This window comes from Mya arenaria, chromosome 7, assembly GCF_026914265.1.
Source record: "Mya arenaria isolate MELC-2E11 chromosome 7, ASM2691426v1".
Lineage (NCBI taxonomy): Eukaryota > Metazoa > Mollusca > Bivalvia > Myida > Myidae > Mya > Mya arenaria.
The window spans coordinates 65,355,530-65,373,898 of record NC_069128.1 but is presented as its reverse complement, the minus strand read 5'-3'; the positions used below and the strand labels follow the sequence as shown (position 1 = coordinate 65,373,898).

General features: G+C 36.2%; 1 protein-coding gene across 1 annotated transcript in view; it reads left to right on the top strand.

Moving 5' to 3' along the window:
- The first annotated feature begins 1,004 nt into the window (after positions 1-1,004).
- LOC128241352 (sacsin-like) overlaps positions 1,005-18,369 on the top strand; it is a 31,436-nt gene continuing 14,071 nt past the window's right edge. Inside the window, exons 1-6 of the mRNA XM_052958278.1 lie at positions 1,005-1,092; positions 4,656-4,828; positions 5,343-5,459; positions 6,065-6,212; positions 8,176-9,714; positions 10,903-18,071. Coding sequence (XP_052814238.1) covers positions 4,709-4,828; positions 5,343-5,459; positions 6,065-6,212; positions 8,176-9,714; positions 10,903-18,071 — 9,093 coding nt within the window. The 5' untranslated portion in view covers positions 1,005-1,092; positions 4,656-4,708. The remainder of the gene's footprint in view (positions 1,093-4,655; positions 4,829-5,342; positions 5,460-6,064; positions 6,213-8,175; positions 9,715-10,902; positions 18,072-18,369) is intronic.

The window sequence follows — 18,369 nt, the reverse complement described above, 5'->3', positions numbered from 1 at the left end:
TCAAATAGGTTAAGTTATTTTTATAAACATAACACGATATATATCAGCAGTCTGTTGGGTGTACACTGATTGCAGTGTCCTCGATTTGACAAACAATTGTTGGGTGACTTGCAATTATATGAAGTTTATTTGATTAACATATCCATTTCCCCTGTTGCTCATTACTTTCAGAACGTTGATTATGCTTAAGGTCACGACTAATTAAGATTGAGTCTAATATTCTTATGTCCAAAAAAGCATGCTAGTAAACATCATCGCATTTCCTTTCTCACATTCATTTATATATATATATGAAGTTGAACACCGCTCTTATGAACACCGTTTATCTGAAATTATCGCTATTTCGAAATCATTTTCCCGTCCCGATTTAACTCCTTCTTTGTTTAACTAAATTGTTGGTCTTTATTTCGAAATCGCTATTTCGAAATAATCACTATTCCGAAGTAAATATTACGGTCCCGATTTGTTTTTTCACACCTATTTATCAATTCTTATTTCGAACTCGTGTCAAAGTTTTTTCACACCATACTGTGAATACTCTCAGGCATCGGCTTGAGGTGACAATGGAGCTATATAAGCGCTTGTTAAAGAATGACATTGAGCACGCATATGTTACAAACGTCGATGTTAGAAGATAAGCGATTCATTTAGGTGATGTAGAGTGTATATACTTGCTGGTTAACACAATCTGAATATCATTCGAAAATATCTATATCATCTGATACGTTCGCCGCATTGCTCACTTAACCCGATACCGAACAAACCGAATGCATACATGTGCTGTCATTTCGTTTTAAAGGTTTTATGTTGTTTTAATAAAGAAGTAAAATAACGAATTATTCGTAAATTATTAAACACTAGATTAACAAATACTTTTGTTTACGAAAGATAACTCAAACTGAGTGTATCGTATTGGTAACGTGTAACCGACATTGCAATCTTCACGACTTAGTATTTCACGTCATCTATAATTCGCGAACTCTGTCATTTGCGGAAAAATGTTAGTCCGAAACATCGCTATTCCAAAGAATTTTTTGTTGGGTCCCTACGATTTCGGATAAACGGTGCTCAACTGTATATATCAAAACTAAGGTGAAGTGTACAGACCCTGACCGACCTTTTATAGACAGAGGCTGGTCCGTCTTTTGTTACTTATAATTTTCAGAAGCGTAGCAATGAAGGTGTCATTTATTGTAGCTACACGACCACACTGGTGGTCTAAATTTATTCTTTCGGCCTAATTCCTAACCAACTGGTGGGGGTAAAACACGTTTTCAAATTTCTCTTTTATACTGCACTGTTGCGGGTGGGGTGGGGGTGGGGGGTCAGTGGGGGTAGGGTGACTCAGGCGGTATTTGGCAGCCAACGGACGCATGCATAGCCGTAAAGCTATAAATCCACGAATTTAAACTATCAAGTGTTAGCTAAAATAAGGTATTTTTCTGATCAGTGCATTTCACGTATTTTGTAACAAGAAAACCAAACTTCTATGTTAATATTGTTACATTGAACAGGTGTTGCATACTGATAAGGAAATGAAAGACATATATATGGTATAGATTTCAATTTTATTTGTCTCTTTTCACAGGATTGTAAGGTTTAAAGTACCAACTACTTGTGTTTTTATCGTATAACGAAAACACAAATGGATTGACTACAGTTTAGAGTGTTTAACATATCGAGCGAATAACATTATTAATAAACAAAATAGCAGATAAAGAATCTATTGAATGTTTTTAAACTACGTTTGTGTTTTATCTTGCAGTTTAAGTTCAACATACGGTTGATCACATGTTTAAGGATATAAAAGAATATTTGAATATATTTAAAGAACGTGAAACTCTACTTGGTAATGTATACTACATTTACTTTGCTATGTACCAACTAACACTACTACTAGATTTCCTCATAAACACATTGACTTGATAATCTGCCGGTAATGACACAAGGCTTTTTCAAAATAAATTCTGAAATATCAACAACTCCGTCAAATACAGTTTGGGGAAAGGTGGTACCAAATAGTAAGATTGCCGGTAGTGAGCAGTCAGTCTTGTCCGGACGAAAGCTCATGAAACGGGCGTCTGGTGTAAATGTTGGTACACATATTTAACACAATGTAATACAGGTCAAGTGTCCCTATGGTTGCAATCCAATTATATTTGACGGCCAATTTAAATTTAAAAAAATAGCCAGACGTGCGGTGTAAGGACAAAAACTTGAGAAAGGTTGGACGGATTAAAATACATTTGAACATATGTTTAAAGCATAAAAAAGGTCAATTTCAATTTTGATTACAAACCACAAATCATTAACGGGGCTATAGGCCCTGTTTGAAATTGCGAAAAAAAGGTGTACGGACGGAAAAGATTTAGCATTTAAATAGTATTTGCTAAACATCTTCAACACCATAAAGTACAGGTTCAACTTAGGAAACGGTGTCAAGCCAATAACTCATGTAATTGTATGTGTTTTTATGCTGTTATGTCCCCCTTTCAACATATAATTTGCAAAATAGGTGTCCGGACGATAATTTATGACAGGCTGGACAAAGGTTAATACTTGTTAGTGCATATGTTCAACAACATAAAATAAAGTTTTGGTTTGACTTTCTTCACAAAGTACAAATTTTGTACTGAGTGATGGTCCCTTTTCAACTGATTATTTGCCGAAATTTTGTTTGTGGACGATACACTGTGATAGGTACTTTTTAATATAAATTGCTACACGTGTTTAAATCTATTACTTACATTAAAGCTGCACTCTCACAGATATGCCATTGTTACAACTTTTTTTTGTCTTGGAAAGGGCAAAATTGCGTAAATATCTGCAAACAAATGATATATGATTGCTGACAAAAAATCAGATCGTCGATTGTCATATTTCCGTTCAAAAATTAATGTTTTATGGCTTAAACCGGTTAAGAAGTATGCATAAAACATAATTTTTTTAACTTAAATACAAAAATCTGCGATTTATTTTTGTCAGCACTCTTACATAACTGGTTTTAATGGATTTTTCCAAAAATTGGCTCGTTCCAAGACAAAAAATAAAAAAAGTTGACAAACGTTCAATCTGTGAGAGTGCAGCTTTAAATTCCATTAAACTTACCTGATTATGGTATTCTCAAAGGTTAGCTTTTGTGGTAGGTGGATTGTCCAAAGTCCATCGTTAACAATTTCTACAAACGATATATTTTATGCCGCTTGGAAAAAAAAATCAAACTCAACAAGAATGAACTATGGCTAATACTTTTGTTATATGTCCATTTAGAGCTCTGGTTGCCATGGCAACCAAAAGAGAAAACATAAATGCTATATTTTTTTTCCAAAATTATTATACCCCTAGCTTAGTGTTTTGGCAAGCAGCATTTTCTCGATTGTTCTAATCATGACCCTGGAGCCTGAGGGTCACTCTTTAACATTGACGTATATTTGGAAAATACACTCCAAAACAACAAAGCCTACATGTCAGATATGTTGGATGTAGCATTGGCTATAATGCCTCTTACAAGACTATTTAACTCATTACCCTTGGGTGAAAAATTTGTCATGCGTAAAGGACTAGAGTCCTTTACATGGATTGTTTAGATTCTTTCTCTGGGGTCAAAATTGGCCCCGCCATGCAAGTCAATTGGTTTTCATTGACCATTGTACGGACAATCTTTAAAAAGTGTTTTCCGAAGTGACATTGCCCAAAGGTCAGCTATTTTCTATGTACCATTGTTCTGTAGTCCCGTAAAAAGTATGTTCACATTGTGCCCGTTTGTGCATAATTGGCGCGGGCCTCGGTCTGTAAGCATTTTCCTTTCTAGTCTGACTGAGGCTCAGAAACTGAATTCTTAAATTTCCAAAATATCGAAAATGTAATTAATTTGACCAAATGTGTGCCTGATATCAGGTAATTTGTTACGGTTCCGCATTTGTTACCATCTTTGATTCTATAATAGCATTTTTACAACAGCATAACAATTTTACTTTCCTGTGTCTGAGTCTGTTCTGTAGTCCCCTAAAAAGTATGTTCACATTGTGCCCGTTTGTGCATAATTGGCGCGGGCCTCGGTCTGTAAGCATTTTCGTTTCTAGTCTGACTGAGGCTCAGAAACTGAATTCTTAAATTTCCAAAATATCGAAAATGTAATTAATTTGACCAAATGTGTGCCTGATATCAGGTAATTTGTTACGGTTCCGCATTTGTTACCATCTTTGATTCTATAATAGCATTTTTACAACAGCATAACAATTTTACTTTCCTGTGTCTGAGTCTCCAAAGAAGGCTGAAGACGTAAGTGAATATAAGTTCTAGATGTCACTGGTTTTACGTTTACTTATATAGGACATTTATTATACAAACTTTTTCGAAAAATCTCCAGATTGTATCTTTGTTTGAGATTTTTTTTGTTTTTGTGTTCTTTGTCAGTGTTAACCCTGTGTCAATAAACGGGGTTTATGTTTAAACGTTTGGCTACTGAGCTTGTTTCTGTAGTTTTTTTCACATAAATATTGTGAAGAGATCCTGTACATTTTATATAATGTTGGCACCCACGACCGTATTTAGCTGCCTTTTTCTAAGCAACAGTGACTTCCCTAGCAATAAGTGACAATATCTGATTTATTTAAAGCTTATTGCTTGATAATTCACGTGATTAATCTTTTCAGCTTCAACAAGTGACGGCAGACGGAAGGGGAAGAGGAAATCAACCAGTCAAGACATGGAGGCAGACGTGGTCAAAAAGAAGAAACCAGTCATATCAAGCTTCAAACAGCCGACTGTTATTGAACAACTGAAGTATATTCTAGCAGAATATCCAGATGGAGGACAAATATTGAAGGTTTAAAACGTTTCTTCATTTTCCGTTTACGATAATAAAAATCAATCCAACAAACGATATTCTACAATATTGTGCTACATTTATATATGAGGATATGTTTTTCGTCATTTGATTTCAGGGTATAAAATAAGTTTTCACTGTGTTCTTTGTAGAGTTTTGTGCTTTTGTTCCATGTTTATATTTTGTATTTTTTTTGTTTTTGTCTTCTAAGTCTTTGGCATGTACCCTGTTAAATCAAACGGTGTTTATGTTTAAACTTTTGGCTACTGAGCTTGTTTCTGTTATTTTTCATATACATATTGTGACAGCATTTTGTCATCATCGGCGCAGGCGCCAGCGTTGTCATCACGCATGAATCTTAATATTGGCCATAAACCCAGAACTGTTCCAAGATATTCAAATCAGCAGGAAATACATTTTTTCTATGACGATACGCACATGTTTAGCATGGCTCATTACTCTGGCCAAAATAATTATCTTATTCCTTCTTACAATATGAATGTTTGTCTTCAAGGAACTGATACAAAACGCCGAGGATGCAGGGGCAAGAACGATGGGCATACTTCTGGACGAGAGAAGACTTAACAGGACGGACGAAACAAGTCCTGCACAATGCAAGAAATTCTTTCAGGTATAATATTGTACATTCAGTAATTGGTGCGGCCACTGACAACCAATTTCAGAGTTTTGTATGGAACCTTATACATGTACATGATAGAGCTATCAGTCGAATGACAACTACGAAAGTGATAATAACAGGGATGACCATTATTTAAGCGACACTATTATTTAAAATGAATGCATTCACATGTATAACAAACATCCATTTTGACTAATAAGCCTTTAACTACTTACTTAATAATACATTTATGGAAAATATCAACTACTGATAAGAAGATTTTAAATGTGTAGTAAATAGAATCCGCAAAAATATTAAATGATTGGTGAATGCTAAAAGAATAACTGTGGTCTACTATAGTCTCAAAAGGTTGAACTACCCTGTTTTATGCTCATTTCTTTCAAATTAAACCCAGTGTCCTTCATAAGAATCATTGTTTTCCACTATTTATTAATCCTTTTTGGATGATTAAAACAATATTATGAATTGTGGTAAATCTTATTTGGAAGTAAAAGTGCATCTTTAATGTGTTAATTCATCTGACGATCATTTATATATACTTATAACAACAATGCGGATACTATTATTGATTATGATGACAACTGCTATAACTGTAGGCTCCAGCCCTGTGCGTTCACAACGATGCCGAATTTGCTGAACAAGACTGGAAAGGAATCATCATGATATATAACAGTGTAAAAAAGTTTGACATACTAAAAGTCGGACGTTTCGGACTCGGGTTCAAATCAGTTTTTCATTTAACAGGTTTGTTCATATTATTGAAATATTTTGTTACAATTTTCTTAAGCTTGAAAATGATGAAACTTTTTGTTGATATGATAAAAAATACAACGAAAACTGCAGGGGCAAGCCCATTAGTATTGAAAGCGCTAAAAGCGTTGAAAGCCTGATTGTAAACAGTAGCCGATAATTGACTGTCATTATCTAATAAAACGCAAAGTAAAATGATGAATTTTTAATACAATTAAGTAGTTTTATGATAGTAACCGACAAACGTATACCTATTAGGAAAATGATTTGAAAATTGCTTTCATATCGATCAAATGTTTATTGCTAGTTTAAAATTAATTAAAATAAACCCGATATTGGCTATGGACGTTTTGACGTTTTGTAGTAGGTAAATGATAGTCAACATTTCCATTTTTATGCCCCCACAAAGTGGCGGCATATAGGGTTGCCCTTGTCCGTACGTACGTCTGTCTGTCTGTACGTACGTACGTCCCGAAAATTGTTTCCGATCTAATTCTTGAAAACCGTTTGTCCAATCCTCACCAAACTTTAAACACATGTTTGTGACCATAATATCTTGATCAAGTTCCTTAGCCATGGAAATCGCTTTTGTCATTTAGGAGTTACGGCCCTTTATTTGCAAAAAAAGACTTGAAAAATACGTCCCGAAGATTGTTTCCGATCTAATTCTTGAAAACTGTTTGTCCAATCCTCACCAAACTTTAAACACATGTTTGTGACCATAATATCTTGATCAAGTTCGATAGTCATTGAAATCGCTTTAGTCATTTAGGAGTTACGGCCCTTTTTTGCCAAAAATACTTCAAAAATATATGTTTCCAATCTAATTCTTGAAAAGTATGTGTCCAATCCTCACCAAACTTTACATACATGATTGTGACCATAATATCTTGATCAAGTTCGATAGCCATGGAAATCGCTTTTGTCATTTAGGAGTTACGGCCCTTTATTTGCCTGCCATATAACCTATACAGTCTTGCGATGCCGTAAAACCCAACTCAACTCAACTTATCCTATATGTGCAGATTATCCTGAATAATCATTATGGCTTATTTTCTGTGACAAAAAATCGAAGTGGGGGCATCCGTGTCCTATGGACACATTTCTAGTTTGCGTTATTATCTATAATTATTAATTATCTATTCGCCTCGGTCATCGCCAAGATTTATTTAAGCTTCTTCGGCTAGCTAGAAAATTCACATTAACGTTGCAATCTTATTAACGTATTTAAATAAAGTGATCTTTTAATGTGCTCTACTTCAAACCGCAAAACAACATACGCCCCACTTTGATACAACAGCCCACTAATTCTTTTGACTGTCTCATCTCAAGAAGAAGGATTGATCGACGATGCCTGATTTCGATTTGCGGTACTTTAGCCTTTAGGTCTGCGGCTTTAGTCATAAAACATAAGCATACACCTATTAAAAGGCTAGGACAATAAAGACACTGAACGAAAGACACAATGTAAACATCACAGAGTTGATAGAAACCAGTTAAATTGTTTTCGAAGAGACTACTTGAACAGTCCACTGATGTAGTGTAACGCCCGACGCAATTTGCCTAGTACCGTAGGCCTGTAACACCTTCCGCTTTTGTACCTTTTACTTAATTATAACAAATTAGATTATATATAAACACTATGCCATGTTTTACTTGACAGGCTAGTTTTATATTTTAGCGTTTTGATAATATTAGCGTTTTGGTAACATAAATGGAAGCCTATAAGACACACGCAAATTGTCAATTCAGAGTCATAGTCAAATAAAAAAATAAACATGAAAAACAGCACAAACAATATTCCAGAATAATGCATGTACAGATTGTCTTTGCTGTATTTTGATGTCATGTGTGTGTGTGTCTCGTTTAGTGTCTTTAAGATCTTGTTCTTGTTCCTTTTCCCGGTAGTTTTTATTGCATTACAAAGTTATAGCATATGTAATATCTATATTTACAGATAACCCCTGCATAATCAGTGGGAAACGCATGCTGTTGATGGACCCGCTTCATCCGGCTGGCTGCGAACCGGCACCAATGGAAATAGGAGATCTAGGCGAAATGGAAGGGTTTTATACAAACGCTTTTATACAAGCACTTGATGGTAAATTTGGTTTCAATCGAGAAACACTCTCATCCGGATATTTCAGAGGAACGCTGTTCTGGTTTCCCCTCCGCGAAATTCCGACTACGCTATCAGACAACGTGTACACGGTGGAAAAAGTAATGAATTTATTCAGGGCGTTTCAACAGGATTCATCTAGCATCCTCCTTTTCTTGAAAAGTCTTTCGGAGGTGACATTGTTTACGGATAATCAGTCCCAGCCGCCAGAGAGAAAAGTTTATGCAAAGGTTAAAATAGCGGACTCTGGCGTGAAATGCTTGGCACAGAGAGCAACATTTGCATACAAAGTGAGCAGTATGACACCTAAAAGCGCCGACATTTCTTCAATTATGGAAGTTCCCATTGAATGTTTCTTTGACGGAAGTTCGAGTTCAAATACTACTTGGCTTGTTGTCAATTACGTTGTTAGTGAATCGGCTTCGGATGAACTTAACCGACTTATGAACGATGAAAGTATTAGTCTAAGTCCATATGTTGGCGTTGCCGCTCCTATGACAACAACTTCTCAGTTCAATGGTCATATATTCTGTTTCCTGCCTCTTCCGAAAGAAGGCTCGAAACTTACAGGGTTACCATTCCATGTAAACGGTTTCTTCGCCCTTAGCTCCAATCGACACCACTTAAAATGGGAAACTGATGAAGATAAAAATCAACAGCAGTACGATAAAAATGTCCATTGGAATCACCTTATGACATCTGAAGTACTGCCGCGAGCTTACCGATTAATGTACGCCGCTGCAGTCAATAAAAGTAATACTTCTGGAAATTCAGAAGACGATATCAAAATTGTGTATAACCTTGTACCAAATATCGACAATGTTAATGACAATTGGAAACGTTTTGCGACGAATGGCATAAAATGTATGCAAACCGAAGATGTTGTTTTTGCAAATGATGTTGGGCGATGGGATGTGTGTCAGAAATGCGTATTTGGAACAGCTGGTACGTTTGACGCAGAAGAAATTAAAACGTCAGTGAGATCCTCTATGAAACGAATGGGAAAGTCTTATGTTGAACTTGATGAAACTACATTGAAAACTTTGCAGACGGTTTTTACCACGTCAGTTATTTGTGTCTCGCCGGATCTGATTACTCGCTTTCTACAAGAATCGAACGCATACCAATGTCTTGCTGATGAGATGAAAACAGACCTTTTAGTTTACCTCTCAGCTGATAAACAGTTTAATCGACTGCAAGGACTGAAATTATTGCCCCTTGCAAATGGCACATGGGTCAGCTTTCAAAAAGAAGGGAATGCCTTATTCTTTACAAGTGCGGAAGTTATTGAAATTTTTCCCGATTTTAAAGACCGTTTCGTTATAGCAACTCTATCATCGAAAAGCGACATAGCATTCCAGTCTATAATTGAAGAAGGTAAGTGGGAAGATAACAAACATTTTCTTTTTAAATGCTTGCAGAGGAGTGATATTGATGATCCAAAACGAAAGTGTTCATATCATACATGAAATATTGATTAAATATATCAACACCTTTTAGCTGCACTTTTACAGATGGACCGTTCTGGCAACATTTTAATTTATTTGTCTTGGAATTAAACATTTTTTCGTTAATATCTGGAAACCAGTTATATAAGATTGGTGAGAAAATACCAGATTAAATTTTCTAATATTTACCTTCCAATATTTGTCTAAAGGCCTTTCTCAAGCTTTCAGAAAAATGATGTTTTCTGCATAAAACATTTAAGAACGTAAATATGTAAAACAACTTCGTTCTGATATTTTGTCCCTAGTCTTATAAAACGGTCCATTTGTGATAGTGCAGTTCTGAAAAAGTATCTAATGTTTTCATAAAATGCCTAGGTTAAACATTGTATATGTCCAATCCATTTACCAATTTGGCCAAGCGCCTTCATCATTTGAAAATTATATATGTACTCTTAAAAGAAAACCGTCAGGTATATCAAACAATCGAGTTTGGTTCTGCAATGCCATGCATGTATACATAAAGTACCTGGTAATCAGAATGACGTATGTTGTTTTTCGGGCGGGAGAACGGGCGGCGTCAAACTTACCTGAAGTCAAGTTTACTGTTACTTGAATAGAAAAACGGTTTAAACTTTAAACTGAATAACGTTAATAAGGGTTGACAAATCTTGACTGGACTTGTTTTTTTATTAAGTGTTTATCGAGACTATTAATGTTATTGCGTTTTGGACCCCTTGGATCAAGGTCAATGCCATTGCTACTAAAATAGAAAACGGTTGAAACTAAATAACCTAAATTAGGGTTGACATATCTCGACGGAACTTGGTATTCCGGATGAGTTTATGGATACCTTCAGTGGATTGAGCTTTGGGCCCCTGGTGTCAAGGTCAAGGTCACTGTTACTAAAAATAGAAAAACGGTTGAAACTGAATATCACAATGAAGGCTGAAGTTCTTCTATCTATCATTGGTATCTGGTTTCGTCGTATTGCGTCGTGTCTTTTTGTCTTCATTAAACACAAAATTATAATATATATTGTACACCTGTTTTGGATATTGTTGTGACTGGGTTAAGCGCCTCATACAAATTGTGGAATGCAATTTAGTTTCATTTCTAGGGAGCTATCACATTTCAAACTTTTCCTCCGACGCACTCCGTACTTTCCTGCGAGAGAGTCTACAAGCATTCGAAGACAAAGACATGGACAACTCTTCGAAGATAAGTCTACTGTGGCTTGAAAAAGTCTGGAGCTTGGTGACTAAACACGGTTTAGAACGTTTTAAAGATTTGCGACTTCTACCACTACTACAAGAAGGGACATTTGATGGCACATACGTTGTCAAACTGGTGCCTTTAACGTATCCCTATGTCCTGAGTGATTTGAACAACATAAGCAAAGGTATGAATGGAAATGTGAAGAAGGCATTGCAGCTTCTAGGAATAACCGTGCTTGAGGATCTACCGAACTGGCTGCCGAAAAGACATTTGAATGGTTATGTTTCTCAGCTGAACCACTACGAACTCAAAAGATGTTTCGATACAATTGAAGAGGACAATGTTTTGGCTGTTCGTACTATATTCAATAGCAAAGCAGATGACGAAACACGGAAAGACTTCGTGAAATACTTATGTTACAGTGAAGAAGATTACGGAATGTCTTTTCTAGAGGAGCTTGAAATATTTAAAATGATATCAAAAACCAAGGGATGCGAGAAATATGCTAAGCTGAAATTGGCAGGGTTTTTTATCGATATAAAGACTGAAAATAAACTACCTGGAGATATTGATATTCCAGTTCAGTGTTTTAGACGTGATAAGACAAACAACAGATTGATCAAAATGTTCAATATAACTGAATTGACCATGGATGAATTTGTAAGGATGAAACTACGAGAGATAACAAAGAGAGGGTACGCATCGGACACTGACGACTTTATAAAGTTTTTTTTGAAGAATATAAAGATGTTTAAACCACAAACAGATATTATTCAAATGGCAACAGACATCGCTTTTATCAAACATGATAGCAAATTAAAACGAGCATCACATTTCTTTGATCACACAGACGAAAATCTGAAAAAGCTTTTTTGGAAACAAGATGTATTTCTTCCAGAACAGGACTTCGATAACCGGGCATTCTTAGATGGCTTAAGAACAATTAGTTTGAAATCCGTAAAGTGTGTCAGCGCAGAAGACATGTTAGGCGTTGCACAAGAACTAGATTCGTCTAAAAAAAGTGAAGTATTTGAAGCTGAAATGCATGATAAAGCCAACGCATTTCTTAACACCATCGAGAGCAATCCAAATCTTCTTCAGAACATCGTGCATGTTAGGAACAAAATCACAACAAGCCTTGGAGATGCGTTACGGAAACTACAGTGCTTTCCTTGTATAAGCAATGTCATTGGCAATGTAGAGTACCCCAAAGAATTGCTATTTAAAGATTTAAAACACCTTTATTGTCCACCTGATTTACGAGATGCTCAATACAGTAAGCTGATCGGTTCAATAAAGCCTTTGATCAATTCGAATTGCAAAGAGCTTGCAGAATTTTATGAATGGACTAAACCGCCTTCCATTGAGGACCTTATTAATAACCTGATTGTTGTCAGAGGGAAATGCACTATTGATACTCAACATGATGTCGCAAAAGTGACAAAGGGTATATATTTAGAGTTAAGGGAGCAGAAAGACGATGTTGTGATTAAAAAAGAGATATTTGAAGAAAATACCTTAATCTGGACCGAAAAGGGATTCAAGGGCCCATCGCGCTCGATCTTGAAGCACACTGTTGGCGAAATCCTTCTTAGTCCGGTTTTCGAATATATTCCTGACGACTTCCGCGACGTACACGGCCTTTTGGAAGCCTTAGGAAGTAACCTCATTCAAGATAAGCTTGTATTAACGCAATACCTGCAAGAAATACAGACAAAGTATCTAGATGGCCAATATGAAGCAGCTGTTGTATCTAATGACAAAAAGCTTGTCAGCAATGTTCTAGAAAAGTTAGCAATGTTGATTAAGATAGATGAAGCAGACAAAGAGTGGGTGGAACGAAATGTGCTAATAATGATCGACACAAATGAAGAATGTACAATTGAATTTGATCAAATTTCTAACTGTGCATATGACAAAGAAAGAGACATGTTTGATGATTCAGATGAAGAACAAATTTTCAAATATGTTCATCCATTGTGTATAGAACACGCAATAAATCTTGGAGTGAAGTCGGTTACACGCCAATCATTAATGGATGCTGAAGATATCGGGGTCAAAGATTGGGGTCAAAACGAACGTTTGACAACACGACTAAATCGGCTTTTGAAAGAGGACTATATTGATGGTCTCTCTGTGCCTAAAGAACTCATTCAAAACGCTGACGATGCAGGCGCCACGGAAATAAGCTTTCTTTACGACGAACGAGACCACATAGGTTTTAGAAAACGTCTTATAAGCAAGGAACTTTCAGAGTGTCAAGGAGCTTCGTTATTTGTTTACAATAACACAACATTCTCCGAAGATGATTTCAAAAACATAACACGCATAAACGAAGGAACAAAACAGCATGACACCTCAACAATTGGAAAATTCGGTCTTGGATTTTGTTCTGTTTACAATTTAACAGATGTTCCCAGTTTTGTTTCAGGTCGAAATATGGTCATTTTCGATCCTCACGAGAGGTATTTGGACGAGAGCAACCCCAAAAAGGGGATAAAGATACCTTTGTCTAAACGCACATTGGTTAAGAGGCATGTCGATCAGTTTATGCCTTTTGAAGGTTTGTTCGGCTGTTCGATCGTAGGTGAATCATTTACATCATTTGAGGGAACTCTATTTCGTCTGCAGCTTCGAACTGCAGTCCAGGCCGACAAAAGCGAGATTTCAAAAAGGGTTTACAACAAGGATGAAGTTATTGGGCTTCTAAACATGTTGAGAAAACATGCAGGCGACTTGCTTCTATTTTCACAAAATGTGACGACTATAAGAATTTTCCACCTGCGAAAAGATTATGTCTCTTCTGACGAGGTAAAGCCTGTGTTTGAGATGAATAAAAGCATAATAGGTGATACATCTAGTCTTAAGGACAGATTCTCAGTATTGAAACTTTGTTCACAGACACATCAAACAGTTGAACATGTTCAAGTTGTCTCACTTGTAACAAACGTCTCTAATCCAGAGCTTTTTGAATCCTGCGAAACAGATAATTATGAAGAACGATTTGTCATATCTTGGTATAAATGTTCGACAGATGCACGTCAGTGTACCGAGGAAACAGCCATTCCTGTATCGGCAATAGCTATTCCAGATATCTATTCTAAGACGGGAGTACATCGTTCATTATCTGATGTAAGACAGGGATTCTACAAAGAAGGGCATTTGTTCTGTTTTTTGCCTTTGCCAGTGATAACAAAGTTGCCTTTCCATATAAATGGATTATTTAGCGTTACTTCAAATAGACGATGTTTAACTATTGCGACAGATGATGATAAGACGGTTAATTCGTATCAATGGAATGACAACTTACTTTCAACATGCACCGTTCAATCATTTGTGAACTACTTGCGTTTCTTAGGCAATGAAGACACATTTGGTTCGACGGTATCTGACACGCATTATTACGGAACTTGGCCAGAACCTGGGGAAAAAGCAGTCGAACCGTTTGTTAAGGCATTTTACACGACCGTCTTGCAAGATAATCCAAGTGAATTGCAATATGGCCCACGTGTATTTAGAAGCAAGGAAAGCCAATCATACTTACCGTTCAGTAGTATTTTAGTGCTCGGCAAAGCAATACGAAACAATACAACGGTAAACGCAATCGCGTTTAAATTTTTGATATCTGTTCCTATTCCTAATGAAAGGATTGTAGTGAATTTGCCTACAAAACAGCTCGATATTCTGATTTATTATAATCGCAATGCTTGTGAAAATGTTTTAATAACGGAGAAAATGTTGTATATTCATTTGCTGGAAAACATGGCGAATGAATATTGGAGAGGAAAAACGGATGAGCGCAATGTAATGCTGCGGCATGCAATCTTATGCCAAAACGGATTCGTTCAAGAACGGTTAAAACGTGTTTCCTGTATCCCAACTCAACCCAATGAACGTTTTAAAAGAATCGAAGAACTTATTCATCCAGATAAGGACTTGGCAAGACTGTTTGTAGAAAGTGAAGAAAGATATGTGATTAAAACCAATGGATTAAGAGATGAAAAGGTTCTTTACGAATTAGAAAGATTAGGTATGATGTGTGATACATTGACTGACGAATTATTGATAGACAGATGTAAAAGTATAGAAGTGTTTTCACAAAAATGCTCACATTGCACTTTGCTACGTATAGATGCGGTTAAAAAGTACTTAAATAAACATTTGTCGAATATAAACCCATCGCTTGCTGCAGTAATTCGAGGCATATTTATTATTCCTGTGCAAACAAGATTGCCAGGATGGAAATTCTCATTCCAATCCGAAAATAGAGATGACTTGAAAAAAGTCACAACTCATTTATGCAACGAGCACAGGATATACAACACATCTGTAAGAGCTCTGATTGGGAGGCCATGTTTTTTATACGAAAGCCGCCTTGTGCATGAAATTGGATCCGTTGAATGTGTAGTAAAAAGTTGCTTTGAAATAAAGCAAGAATTATCAAGTTTTTTAGGCATTAGATCGCAGGAGAGAATAACTGTAAATATGTTGTTGCAGCAATTAAATGTGTTAGCCGACGAATATAAAGGTTCGAAGGAAAGTGATAACTCAGTAACTAGTCAAATAGTGAAGCAGGTGTACTCTAGATTGGATAACAAGTTGACGAAACCATCGTTGCAGGAAAATCTGGAATGTGTAAGTGAAAACATGTCAGGTGTTTTTAATAAGAAGATTATTATGTATGGAAAATCATTTTACAGCGTGAAACAAGTCGCGATGAGCATGGAAACAGATTGCAAGCCGGAACTTTGCCTTTTGCAAAATTTGTCGGATTTAGAATTGCGATTGTTTAAAAAATTAGGTGTAAAAGAACACTTCAGTAAGGAAGATATAATTGCGGTCATGGAAAGTAAACGTTTATTGTGGAAAGACAAGTCATGCAAAGGCAAAGAAGTAAAATTAATAATAAACTTGCTTAGAAATTTGCATTCAATTATGGAAATTGAACATGTGAAGATAGAGGATCTACAGAAACACAAGGATTTCATCGTTGCACCGGATGAAAATAATGTTCTAGCCCCCACTTATGAGCTAGCATTAGAAGACCAAGCCGTTCGATGGTCCAGAAAGGTCAGACTAGTACACGGTGATGTGCCTCCAAATATCGCGAAAGCTGTTGGAGTCCAAACAAAAAAAACAAGTTTAATAAAACGTTTTTCGAAAGGAATATTTTCTTTTGGGCAAAGAGAAAAGCTGACCACACGATTAAATGGTTTACTTAGAGATTATCCTGGTGATACCAGTATTTTTAAGGAGTTTATTCAGAACGCTGATGACGCTGGTGCGACTGAAATAAATTTCATCAAGTTCTTTCGAACTCAGAATATAGCACATTCAATCGGACGAAACCAAGTCTTAGGCCCAGCATTGTGTATTTACAATAATTCACATTTCAGTGATAGTGATTTAGATGGCATTAGAAATTTAGGAATCGGAAGTAAAACTGATGATCCAACAAAAACTGGACAATACGGTTTAGGGTTTAACGCAGTTTATCATATCACAGATACACCGTCGTTTTACACTAAGGGCCCTGGCTTAGGAAAAGAAGGAGTTCTTTGTATATTTGATCCCTTGTTTAAGGATATACCTGATACAGATGAACCCGGAATAAAGTGTGACATCGACGACATGGATGACGAATTTAAGGATATTTTGAAAGGATATCCAGGAATGAAGTCTGATGTGGGAACAATGTTTCGTTTACCATTGCGGCAAGAAAAGTCAGTTATTAGCGTGCATTGTTTTGGTGATTCTGAAATTGATAAATTACTCGGTCTGCTTCAGATGGAGGCTAGTACATGTCTTCAGTTTTTGAAAAACCTTAAATCCATAGCAATATCAACTTACATGGATGGTGAGGTGAAAAACGATTTTATTGTTGAAGCCAAATTGACGGAGTCGGATGAAATTAAAAGAAAACAATATTTTCATGATGTAAATATAGTTTGTAAAAAGAACATTAATGACAAGTATGAAAACATCTTAGAAGATAGATTTTCTGTGACGTACAATCTGTCTATTGTTGAAAACAATCAACCGAGCAAACGCTGGCTTGTTTGTAATCAGTTTTCAAGCGATACCAAACCAGACGAGGAAGATTCTTCTTGTATACTTAGGCAAGCATTCGCCGATGGCGATCTTGGTTTAATGCCAACTGTAGGAATATCCATACCAGTGTATGAAATAGGATTTTCCGAACCAACTGAAGGTTATAAAGCTTTTTGCTTTTTACCATTGCCTATACGAACAGGTCTGCCTTTTCACGTTAATGGCCATTTTTCAATAGATCGGGGACGACGGATGTTAATCAACAGCGGTGTTGGCGAATCATGGAACAAATACTTGTTGTCGGGTTTACTGCCGGAGGCTTTTTGTACATCACTTCTTGAAGTACAGAGCATACTTTGTAAAGAAGGGATGACTGAGGCAACACTAAAGGAAAGATTGGGGCTGTACAATGCCATTTTTCCAAGATATTTATTTGCAACAGACATTAATTGGGAATACTATGTACAGAATATGTACAAAATGATTTTGGATAAAAAGTGTAAATTGTTTCCGACTCTGTTCTCATCTGATTCTCAAGACAAAACACATGATTTTAAATTGCTATGGACGCATTTAGCCCGAAGTGAAGATGATAAGACAGGAGGTATTTTCTATACAATGCATTCCATGCATAAGGTGTTGCCAGTGAAGTCTATAATGATGAGAATCGGAATGAAAATTGTAGAAAGTTCCGACATCGTTAAACAATCAATAGAGGAAGTGAATTTAAAAGTGTTTAGCTGCTCACCTGGCTTGGCATTGAAATACATTCTTGAAACCGATGTGAAAATAAGTGGTCTACACATAGAGCAATCATGCTTCACTTCGGTCGAACATTTTAAAAAACTGATTTCTTTCATAATTAGGTGTAATCAATTCGAAAGAGTTGCGGAAGGACTGCCACTCTGTCTGACCCAAGACCAATTTCTTCAAAAGTTTGATTCAAATAATCCGGTATTTTGCTCGATGTATGTTTCCCTAATACCTGGATCTTCAAATGAATTCATGCACAAAGATATAGTGAGTTATTTTAAGAAGAAGAATTATCTCTTTGAACGTGGAGTGTTAAAAGAGTTGAGTGTGCACGATCTACATAGTAGGCTATCATTTTCATATAATGAAACTGATTATCATGTTGGAAATGATTTAGATGTGGAGTCGTTTCTTCTCAAAGACACTGGAATTGACCTAAGAATGTTTTTCGAATTTTTGCATGAGAAGTCGGTCAAAAGCAATCAATTGTTTTCCGTAGACCAATTCGTTGCGAATGTGTCGCATTTCAAGAGTTGGTCTTTTCTACCGACACGGTGTACAGCAA